The sequence below is a fragment of the Eschscholzia californica genome, unplaced genomic scaffold (genome assembly GCF_041429995.1).
Source record: "Eschscholzia californica isolate CP2 unplaced genomic scaffold, dmEscCali1.0.p SCAF_1, whole genome shotgun sequence".
In the NCBI taxonomy this organism is placed as follows: Eukaryota; Viridiplantae; Streptophyta; class Magnoliopsida; order Ranunculales; family Papaveraceae; genus Eschscholzia; species Eschscholzia californica.
In genome coordinates, this window is record NW_028238198.1 from 49871995 (window position 1) to 49884393 (window position 12399).

General features: G+C 31.6%; 1 protein-coding gene across 1 annotated transcript; it reads right to left on the reverse strand.

Moving 5' to 3' along the window:
* Window positions 1-2882: 2882 nt before the first annotated feature.
* Window positions 2883-3614, reverse strand: LOC147567385 (uncharacterized). Its single transcript, XM_086657410.1, has one exon. The coding sequence runs from the start codon at window positions 3612-3614 to the stop codon at window positions 2883-2885; it is 732 nt and encodes a 243-aa protein (XP_086513536.1).
* Window positions 3615-12399: the final 8785 nt, after the last annotated feature.

The window sequence follows — 12399 nt, forward strand, 5'->3', positions numbered from 1 at the left end:
TTTCAAAAGTAATATTATAACAAAAAAGAATATACCTGCAAGTAAAGAAACTATATTGATCTATAAAAAAGTAATACTCCATAGTAACTGAAGTTATATGTTATATATGTTGAACAATGCAAACAAACAGAAACACGACATTACAAAAATAAGTAATACTCCATTTATACGTTAAAAAGTATGTAAGAACCAAGACATTACAAAAATAACTCTTAAATAGAATTATACATAGCTACTTACAGCTCAAAACTAAAAACTGTTCGTAAACATATGTTTACATACTTTCTTAACTAGATGTAACAAATACTGGATTAATTTTTGTCGGAATAAGATAATAATGCAGTAAAATTAAATGAAAATAATCTTCAAATAATGAAGAAATCTACTATTAGATAGTCTTTAATAAGTAAATCATTTGAACTTAATTAATAAGCCGACATTTATCTTTCAAAAGAGTGGGTACGTAAGTTCTTTATAACCATTTGTATAAACAGAACGTATATCATTTAGCTCCCTCATGCCTACTATAACTAGTTATTTTGATTTTCTAATGACGGCTAAAAAATCTGAAAAAGGGATAGTATTCATTGACAAAGTGAATCAAGAATCATTATTCTTTCGTCACAAGAAAAGGTGGGAAATTTCTTTTCTTGTGTCTAAGTTTAGGAAGACGAGTAGTATAGCTAACCGACGATTATTACTGATTTCGACTTCATGCAATTTAGTTGCAACCTGCAATTCGAATAGAGGATGGGTTTTTGGGGTTAGCTCACCCTCGTGGGATCGCGACCCTTTGTTCTGTCCATCGTATCACATGTGCTGCCTAGGGTATAAGGCCAACTCCTCTTATGGGAAATAGGATTGACTCTGAATTCGAGCCATGACAATTGGTTCCATAAAATCCGTATGATTTTCCCAATTCAAAATAAGCAGTTTTTACATGAAGAAGATTTTCCTCATCATGTTCAATTTGATATATATATATATATATATATATATATATATATATATATATGTAGGAGAAGAGTCCGACTTGGTATTGTTAAGAAAAGAGAGGAAGCATAACCAAGTCAAGATCATAGAGATCACTCCTCCGAAAGTTTTCAATGTTTATCAAATCTGTTTTTATCTAACGGAACGCTATGGGATCAAATGACAGAGACATTGTTGGTAAAAGAGATTGCTCTCCTCGGATGACACAACTTCGTGTAATAGGAGAAAGATTTCCCATTCTTTAGCCGGAAAGATATGTGGCCATGAAAGGAGATTAAGTGGAACAGAGTTGACCGAGTGGATCTTTCCTTAAGATTCAAGTTGAGATATTCATATTATTACTAAAAACAATATTGAATTACATTCGTATGTTATCTGTCTACGACTATGCATATAACTGCTCAGTGATAAAAGAGTATGGGTGAAGAGACATGTGCTTTACTTAACTAAGCTATAGCTCTTGTGTTTGTGATAGATAGTTTACCAGTTACCACGTAAATAATTTCATGGGGACGGTCTATGAATCTTCCTTCTTTTAATTGCATTTCGCTCACAAGGTTGAAGAGAGATATTGTATCAAGCCGGCTGCAAGGGCCAAACTTGATCCTCTACCCCAGAGATATTGTCGTTCAAAGCAGGTATTTTAAACACACCTATTAATTATATGCCATGGAACAATAATCTTTAAACGAAAGAACAATGCATAACAACAAATACTAATACTTAAACCAAACACCATTTATTCATTTAATTGTATTTCTGAAGTGAATCCCACAATAAGCCACAAATATTCAACTGTAATAAGTGCCACAATAAACCTCACACCACTTTTCCATCAAATATCCCATCAACTATGGTGCTTATGAGATAATTTAAGTGCTTATTTGTTATCTTTGGGAAATGCGCGCCCAGAAAGAACCCGACCTCCGATTTTGAATTGAATAATTTCGTTGCCGTCTAAAAACAATTCCTTGATAAGTCTGGATTTAAACAGCACCACAGCATAGGACTCTTTGTCATCTGGACATGGAATATCCTCCATCTTAATTTTCTCTACCCAATTTCCATATATCCTGTTCCATTTGTTAATCATTCCGAATATCATTAGTCTTGTATGAATATTGAGTAAATTACTTGTCAATATACAAACTTTATCAGAAAGAAACAGTATCTGTTAGAACCATAAACCCTGAACATTTGAAAGTGACAATATTTGTTAAACCCTAAATGAATATCATTCCTACTAAAAAGTAAATTTGAAGGTCACCCTAAGCGAGCGCCGCAATTTTTCTTTTCCTAAAAAGTATTTTACTTGTAGCAATAATAGTTTGGCCATGCGGGTTCTCTATAATAATTGTAACCCGTTCTTTTTGCGCAGAATAGCTATTAATACAAGATTATTCAAGTATCTTTGGTATTGGGATAGGTGAATTCATATGGATCAAATTCACGAAGAACACACATCATAAATTTTCATCATCCGACTTGGGCAAGAATCACAAGAACAAAATCAAATAGATCCATAGAAAATATATATGTCAACCATACCCATTGAACTGAGAAACCAAATCCAGATGAGCAAAAGCAGATCCAACAAAAATTACTTGGGATCAACATCTCAGTACAAGAAGGTCAAAGATCCTTACTGTTCATGAATTCTTTGTGGGTCCGCCCAGATTTCGCCGGACTATCATTTTCCAGAAATGCTATTTGGTCTGAAAATAGGTTATGTGGCCGGCTCCCATTAGTACTGGCATGTGGAGAGAGAAACGCCCAATCTAATGGAGGCCGGTCACATCAGCTTTCGTCCTGTTTGGTCGGCCCCTATTTTCAGGCCAAATAGCACTTTTTTGTCATTTTTATACTTAAATCCTTAAAAGTTAAAATACTTACCCAGTAAAGTATGATTTCAACTCATCTGGAGAAACCCGATTTTCCTGTGAAAATGTGACAATCAAAGTGCGTTCCACCAAATCAAGAGGGATTTCAGCCTGTTTCTTAACTTGGGTTTGAACCACGTTTTGGGTTGGAGTTTGAGTAGTCATAATTTGGGTAGTAGATTTGCTTTTAGTAGAATCAGCAGTAACAAAAGCAGATGAAGAAGAAGACCCAATTTCATATTGGATTGGATTAAGATGAAAACCTGTGATAGATGCATTTTCCATGGAAAATTCTTTAATTATATCTTCAAATGCTCTGTGTAATTCATTCCCAATAAGTTGAGGGATTCTATGAGACCCAAAAGCTCTGTTCAAGAACAAGAACTCAAAAGAAATATCATTAGGTTTCACTAAGTGTTTGGTCATTGGGATTTCATCAATGACAGGAGAAAGTGATGTTAGTGATGGTGGTGGAGTTTGAGAGAAAATGAAGCTTAAACACTTGAGACCCTCTTCAGCAATGGAGTTGATAATCATATAATCACTCTGACTCAATACTTTATAAACAAAGTTTGAGTAACCCAATTCTTCTAACCATAGCCAGAAAGAAATTAGGTTCATGCTTTGGATTGGATCTCTACACAAGTCAATCACCAGTTTCTTGAACAAATTTCGATCCATCCAGTGGAACGATCGAAGCTGTACATCAGTGATGTCAGGAACTGGTTTTGATCCATCCATAGCTTGATAATTGATAATTCAGAGGCTGAAGAAGAAGAAGAATGAGGTTGATGATGAATTGAGGGTTTGATACTCATTTTTATAGATGGAGAGAGGAGTTTAGGTGGTGGTGGGATGTCTTCAGTTTAGGCAAACTATTAACTAGAGAAATCAGAGAGATTCATACATTTATGTTTGTTTTTTTCTCAATAAAAACAGAGGAAGGTGAAAGCAAAATCCTCTCCTCTAATTAGGAATTCAATTGAAGCAGATTCTGGTTATGTTCTTATATCTTATGAATTAATATGGTGGAGTTGGGTAGATCTTTTTGATTCATGAATCAAGAAATTTCTACTCCATTCAAGACCCTTTAAGAGTTTCCATGTTTCAAATGTTTTACTAGGAAAATAACTAGGGTTTCCTTGTCCTTGTAGATAGTTTGGACTTTGGAGCAATCCCATGCATAATACTCTTATTATATTAATTTTTTTTGCTTAATTTATTAATTTTTGGAAGGGTTAATTATTTTTTAGTCCCTCCAAGTCACCATTTGGGTCCCCATGATTGTCAAATAAGCCATTTTGGTCCCCTAGCTAACAGTTTTGCCGGAGAAAGTTAACTAATTTTATTTGGGTTCTACCCTTTTTGAATAGGTGTTTCTCATCCACTTTCCACCATAATCTTTTTGTCACTTTTTTCACTGATTTGATATCGACAAAAACGGAGGTCCTCCTATATCTTTGGGATTTCCTTTAGGGGTATTCACCCTTGTCAACCAGTTGAAACGAAGAGAGAAAAAATGAGAGGTTGTGAGGATTTTGGCTCATGATTGTCTAATAAGTGATTTTGGCCAAAGAAATTTTGTTAGGAGAGTGTTAATTAACTGTTGTTACGGTGAAAATCATTAAATTTTTCTGAAATAATGGTAAAATGAGAACAAAAGTTGAAACTTAATTCTCACCTAGTAGAAATATTAGCTAGCTAGGGGCAAAAACAGGTTGCTAGACAATCACAGGGACAAAGTTACTAGTTAGTCAGCAACTGAGGGGGCCAAAACAAAATAACCTATTAATTAATATGAAAATGTTATCTTGCAAATGGAATCACAAAAAGAAATCACAAAAAACACAATTTTTTTTGAAAGATAATTGCATTAAACATCAAAATAATTAACATTTCAGTACGTAAAATATTCCTAATTCTATAGCTTGTAAATCTAACAACTTGTCTTGAAAATGATATGGAATTTGAGATTAGGAGTCCGTTTGGTTAACTGAAAGATGAAACTTGTACTTAGCCTCTTATAACATTGAAGATGGATAAAATGGACTACTAAAATTTCAAAGGGAAACAAGGATGTCCGCGGGAATGAACAAAAAATTGATTCTGAGTTATCTTGACAACATTCTCTAAACAAAGAGATCACGACACTCCAGTCTTAAGGAAAAGAAACAAGTTAGACACCAGGTAATTGGGTCGTTGTCATAGCATGGGTGTGAATACTGAACTAAGCCAACAAAGGATCGCAAATGAATTGCGAATAAGGGTGGAAGTGACAATGTTAAGGAATTTGCTCAAAGGGTTAGATCTATCTGATAACCAAAGACAAAAGTAAGCGGCAAACTTAAAGGAAGCTGACCATGTAAACAAAATACAGGTGGCAACAAGAAAATTCATCTCTTGTATGCAGTATCATCCTGGGTCGAAGGGTAAATTAAGATTAATCTATATAATAAAACAGAAGGGAAAACGCTGACTGGGACTAACACCCTTTTTTAATAAAGGATATTGTCTAGAAGTCCTTCTCAAAATTTAAATTATAGTTCTTTGTAGAGATAAAGTTACCTATTTAAAAAGTAATAACCGTATCATTCTTAAAAATAAATTAACTAATTTAAAAAAAAAGAAACAAAATAAATTTCAGGAGTTAAAAAAAGAAATTAAAATCTCTCTCTCTCAATAAAATAATAACTAATTTAAGGAAAAGAAAACAAAAAAGAAATAATACAAAAAATGAGGGTATCCAGAATATAACAATAAAATTTCGTCACATTTGATTGATAAAATAACATATTAAAAAAAAATATCGTGTCCATCTTAGAAATAAAATAACTAATTTAAGAAAAACAAACAAAATATATTGCAAGAGTTAAATAAAGAAATTGAAATCTCTTTCTCCATAAAAATAACTAATTAAAACAAAAGAAAATAAATAATAAGTAGAATACCAAAAAATTAGTGTATCCACAATATAGCAATAATAAATATGAAAAGTCATCAAATTTGATTGATACAACTGTTCGTGCCCTAGGGCACGGTATATACCCTATTACCATCTATATAATAAAACAGAAGGGAAAACGATGACTGGGACTAACATCCTTTTTTAATAAAGGATATTGTCTAGAAGTCCTTCTCAAAATTTAAAATATAGTCCTTCGTAGAAACAAAAGTTACCTATTTAAAATACAATAATCCTTTTCTTCTTAGAATTAAATTAACTAATTTACGAAAAAAAAGAAACAAAATAAATTTCAAGGGTTAAAAAGAGAAATTATAATCTATCTCTCTCAATAAAATAATAACTAATTTAAGAGAAAAGAAACAAAAATATAATAACTAATAAAAATCTATCTCTCTCAATAAAATATGACAGTAAAAAACAATAATCGTTTCTTTCTTAGAAATAAAATAACTAATTTAAGAAACAAAGAAACAAAATAAATTTCAAAGGTTAAAAAAAGAAATTGAAATCTCTCACTCTCTCTCTCCCAATAGAATAATAACTAATTTAAGAGAAAAGAAACAAAAAAGTAATACAAAAAAATAATAACTCATAAAAATCTCTCTCTCTCAATAAAATATTTATATAATAAAACATAAGGGAAAACGCTGACTAGGACAAACACCTTTTTTTAATAAAGGATATTGTCTAGAATTCCTTCTTAAAATCTAAAATATAGTCCTTTGTAGAGATAAAGTTACCTATTTAAAAAATAATAACCGTATCCATTTTAGAAATAAAATAACTAATTTAAGAAAAAAAGAAATAATATAAATTTCAAGAGTTAAAAAATGAAATTAAAATCTCTCTTTTAATAAAATAATAGTAATTAATTTAAGGAAAAGGAAACAAAAAAAATAATACAAAAAAACGAGGGTATCCAGAATATAACAATAATCGTTACCTTATTTGAAATAAAATAACTAATTTAAGAAAAAAAAATTGAAGGGTTAAAAAAAAAATTAAAATCTCTCTCTTTTTCAATAAAATAATAACTAATTTAAGAGAAAAGAAACAAAAAAAATAATACAAAAAAATAATAACTAATAAAAATCTCTCTCTCACAATAAAATGTAACAATAAATTTCGTAACATTTGATTGATACAAGTGTCCGTGCCCTAGGGCACGGGATATACCCTAGAGAGACAAGACAACAAAAAAATAAAAATAAAATAAAAGAAACAAATCAATTTCAAGGGTTAAAAAAAGGAAATTAAAATCTCTCTCTTTCAATAAAATAATAACTAATTTAATAGAAAAGAAACAAAAAAATAATACAAAAAAATAATAACTAATAAAAATCTCTCTCTCGATAAAATATAACAATAAATTTCGTAACATTTGATTGATACAACTGTGTGTGCCCTAGGGCACGGGATATACCCTAGTCTATATAATAAAACAGAAGGGAAAACTGGGACAAACATCCTTTTTTAATAAAGGATATTGTCTAGAAGCCCTTCTCAAAATTTAAAATATAGTCCTTCGTAGAAATAAAGTTACCTATTTAAAAAACAATAATTATTTCCTTCTTAGAAATAAAAATTTTAATTTAAGAAAAAAAGAAACAAAATAAATTTTAAGGGTTAAAAAAAATTAAAATCTCTCTCTCTCAATAAAATAATAACTAATTTAAGATAAATAAACAAAAAAATGATAACTAAGAAAAATCTCTCTCTCAATAAAATATAACAATAAATTTCGTAACATTTGATTGATATAAGTGTTCGTGCCCTAGGGCACAGGATATACCCTAGTAGTTCTTTAAAGAAAAAGGAGATAGATTCTGGAGACGCAAGGTCAAGCAATGATCCCGTCTAAACATATCTGGGTTCCAGGTATCAGTGATACATGGCTGCAGTTGAATGCTACGTGTGGCTGGTCTGATTGAAGGGCAAAAGCAGCCAGCATCTGACCGGTATATGATCCGAAACAAATAACCGGGAGAGAAGTGGGACACATGCATGTCAATACGGGAGAGACCTGTGTGAAAAACTGGACAAACAACCAAAAAGAATGGAAGTCGATCAGCAATAGGCTAAAAAGGTACAACAATGACTGAAAGAACGACAAAAGAAATAACCATGAAAAGTAAACATGACTAATCAATAAAGAAAACCGAGATCTGATCCGAAGATAAAATGGAGTTTGGCTTGTGTAGGCTAATGTGTCTTAATCTTCTTTTCTTTCAATCAAGACCTTATCCCTTGTTCTCTCTGCATCAAGTATACAAGAAGTCAGCTAAGTTATAATAGTCAACTTAAAGTAAAATAAGCATTTTCAACTTAAAAAAAAAAGGTAAAATAAGCATCTTCTTGCAGTATAGCTAGGTGACTAAATCTCATGAATATTTTCGAATCTAAAGAGCGTAACCGGCAAAATATTGAAATTTATAGATCCAATTTAAATAGATCCACTGAAGTAGTTGGCTACTAATAACCATTAAGAAAGACAATACAAAGTCAGGTCAAAGTTAAAAGAAATAAAGGTTAGGAAGGCTTCCTTCTAGTTCAGTTCCATTAATATGTCGAGGACTGCAAATTATTGCTTTTGATTTTTTTTGAGAAATCGACTACGTTAGTTGTTACAAGGCATTGATACATCAGGAAGATGTGATAAGCACGATAACTGTCTAGGTTCGACATTAATGAGAGAGGCCTAAAGCCCGACAACATGAAAGAGGTCTAAATCCCGACAAATTTATTACATTATTTTTACCTTTAATAATCCAAGTTCAATAACCACGGATTCCACCTTCCTTAGGATCCGAATCTGGGACCTCCCGAGTTTTGAAATTTATGTCAACACTTTCAACCACTTGGACAAGCAAGTGGTTACTGTTGGTGTTGATTTTATTTTCCTACTTAATGTGATAATATACGATCGATGAATCTCAATAGATCCCCAATTGGATTTTAAGATCCTGCATATTTTCATAGATTTGTTTTGTTGAGGTTGATTAATGGATATTTAGGGGAAATAAACTGTGGTGTTTCAAACCTTAGAAATGAAAATGCTTTTTATGGAACCCTGCATGAGAACAGAGGAAAAAAATAGAAAAACACCCTAAATTTGTTACTTACAGTATTGAAGATCAGACGTGGTGCAGTTGAATATTCAAACTTTATAGCAAAATACGATTTGTTGGTGGCCAACATATGGACAATGAAATATCTTATGTGGACAACAACTTTTAAGTCCAGTGCAAGTAAACTATGCTTAACTTAATTGACTTAGATTTAATTGGTGGACAAACCTATAAGGTCTTAAATATTAAAGGCCGACACTTTAGTGAAACAGGAAAGTTTTAAGGGGTACAAAATTTTAAAGGAAAATTGCGAATTTTGTCAAATTTTCTGGGGTACAAAATTTTAAAGGGAAACAAAACATCTTATTTCTTCCTCATCTCCGACCACCAACTTCGGCCACAATCACCATATCCTCTTTTTTCTTCCTTCTCTCCTTCCACCATCACCACTTTTCCATTGATCTATCTCCTCCTTTCTCCCTCCCCTTCTCCTCAATCTTTTTCTCTATCTATTCCGACGAAAGGAATATCCTCTTCGCCGAAAAACTGATCTGATTTGGGGATCCTCCAAATCAGGTCACTGGTTTGAACTCGTCCTCACCATCTTCACCAAGACTCAAATAACCATTAAGAGCAAGATTACAACACCATGACAGAGAAAATCATGATGAATAATATCACATCTCTCTCATTTATTTTTCTCGTACTCTTCTTTCTTTTGGTGCTGGTACTTCAAGTCTCCCTGTAATCTAGTTTATCATGTGTACAGTAATATTAAGTAAGAATGATCGAAGAATCTAAGAAAAGAACGAAGTAAGTAAACAAAAATATTTTTTCCCACTAAAGTCTTTTTCTTCTTCTTCTTCTTCTTCTTCTTCTTCTTCTTCTTCTTCTTCTTCTTCTTCTTCTTCTTCTTTCACGACTACTACAAGTAAACAACAACTTCTATCACCTCACTATTTTATTTCTAAAATCCTAGATAAAAGAAGATAAAATCGCTCAATCTCCACTTCGAGAAGCTTTTCCAAGGGTTTCTATAGTAGGAATTAAGGATATTGATTTCACTAGCAAAATTTGTGGTGAAAGAGACACTAACCTAAATTTCGTGGAAAACATATAGAAATTTTACTATTTTTTTTATGGTTTCCCCACGAAATTATAGGCCAATTTCTTGTAGTTTGCTACAAAATTTTCAAAGTAATTTTGAATTCCGGATTTCTTATATTTTGTAGTTCTTATATTATTTTCAATGTTCTTATAGACCACCCAATTTAACTCACAAACATCATCATTTGGAGACGTGATCATACCTCTGAGTGTTGAATTTCTTGACCTAAGTGAACTCTTTACGACTGAGAGGGTATGCTACTCTTATTAACACATCTTATATTTTTTTATATATTATACGAACTAATAGAAGCTCAATCGACACAATCCACTTCCTCCCACTCTAGAATCACATCATTATGGGAAGACGAAAGATCCAAATTATGATTTATGGTACAACGAAGTGCAATTTCAAAGCATCAAAGAAATGATGTCAAGGTCGAAGGTCGATAACGTCATCGTGATAGTCCCTGAATAATCTTGTTCCTCATTAGTTATTTTATTTTAAATAAAAATAAAATCGTATCTTTACGATTGATTACTTTATTTTTCCTTTGAATTTTAGTAGAATTATGATTATATTCAACTATTTGTTTAATAATTTTATTTTATTTAACTTACAATGATGTAATGATATTTCACTATTTGTCGATTGTTATAACTCAGGAAAAAAGGCAACAAAAGCCAAGTTGCAAGATATCGTGGGAACTAGGCTTCCATTCCTAGGTTTCGCGGGAAGTATGGTTCTAATTGGTCATATTTTCGTGGAAATCCGATGAATAAAAAATGGCCAATCAGAATTTAAGTTGCTACAAAGTCCGGCAACTTGACTTCTTTTTGTTGCTTAGCTTTCAATTTTTTGAGATCAACAAGTTTATTTTCTTTTTGATTTTGGATATCGAAACATTTATTTTGTTAAGTCTACGACTCTTAGATATTGACACATTTATTTTGTCAAGTCTACAACTGTTAGAGATCAACATATTTATTTTGTTAATTTTTCGATTCTAAGATAGCGACACATTTATTTTGCTAATATCAAGATCTAATTTCATTAAGAACATAGTATCACCTGTTAGTACTAATGACTAATCTGGACTAATATATGTATTAATTACATAATACATGTTATTTCACTTAAGGGCCCCAAAAGGTGATCTAATCGATTTATACATTATAGACCATAAAATATCAGTTTGAAGTGTACGGAGCATATTATCAATATGTTATGTACGTAGAACCCTCAAAAGTAATTATCAAAGAATAATGGGGTCTTTAATAATTACATGGTTTAGAAGATCTTGTCCAACCCCCATTTTTGAGAAATAAAAAACAACGTACATTCTCAAGGTTTAGAAGATCTTGTCCAAATCATAAGGATAACACTGAAATATACTGTGTCTTCAAGCTATGGATTTAGGTAAGTACCTACAACATCTCTTTAATTCATCAAATAGAGATCGTGGGTTACTTTCATTACTTGTGTTCTTTATAATTTTCATGCATGAGTAATGAATTTTTATCAAGTTGTATCAGAGCAACTGTTTGTTTGGATTCATGAGATGTTTAAAGTAATTTTATTCATCACTTTTGTGTTAATTTCCGTTTAACATAAAATATCAAGAGACATCGTTGGTTTAAGTCCTTTATTTGTCGGGAGAGATAATATTAATTGGTTAATATATATTTTAGGCAGATTATATCATAACTAATTTTAAGTATTATCTCTCTTATTAGGTTTTTTAGAGAGAAAATCAAGAATTGGTTAGTATAATTTTATGTTTAAGATTCTTCAACTATTTTGGGTTCAACTATGTTGGGTACGTCAGAGAAATATTGATTAGATATATTAATTTCTCCTTTGCATAATCTCTAGTGTTCGGTTCTTTATAGAGAAATTTTAGTATCATTTCCACCTGACATGATTTTTCACTAAATCAAAATGTTTAAAGAAAATTTAGATACCATTACCATTGTTTTAGATACTCGAGGAGATAAAGGTTATCAAACAATATTTTGTTGTTGACCCTCATAATGGTTGCTCTAGTTTATATTATTCTCTGGTTATGTTTATTTGTTAGTATTTAAGAATTTGGAGGATCTATAACTCCTCATTAATCTCGATAACGAACAATAAATAAAAAGTTTATAGTGTGGGCGCCCATAAAAACAACCGAGGGTGCAAGGAACAGTTAGGTAGGATGCCTATAGTATTTGTAGGGCGCCTATATCATTTGACAGAGTGTATAGCATTTGGCAGGGCGCCTATAGCATCGGTTGTTAATAACATATTTAGGGCGTCTCTAACAGTAAGTGTGGGTGCTTGTAACAATAATTCTGGATGCATGTAGCATCAAATTTGGGCACCTATAGACCTCTAATTGCA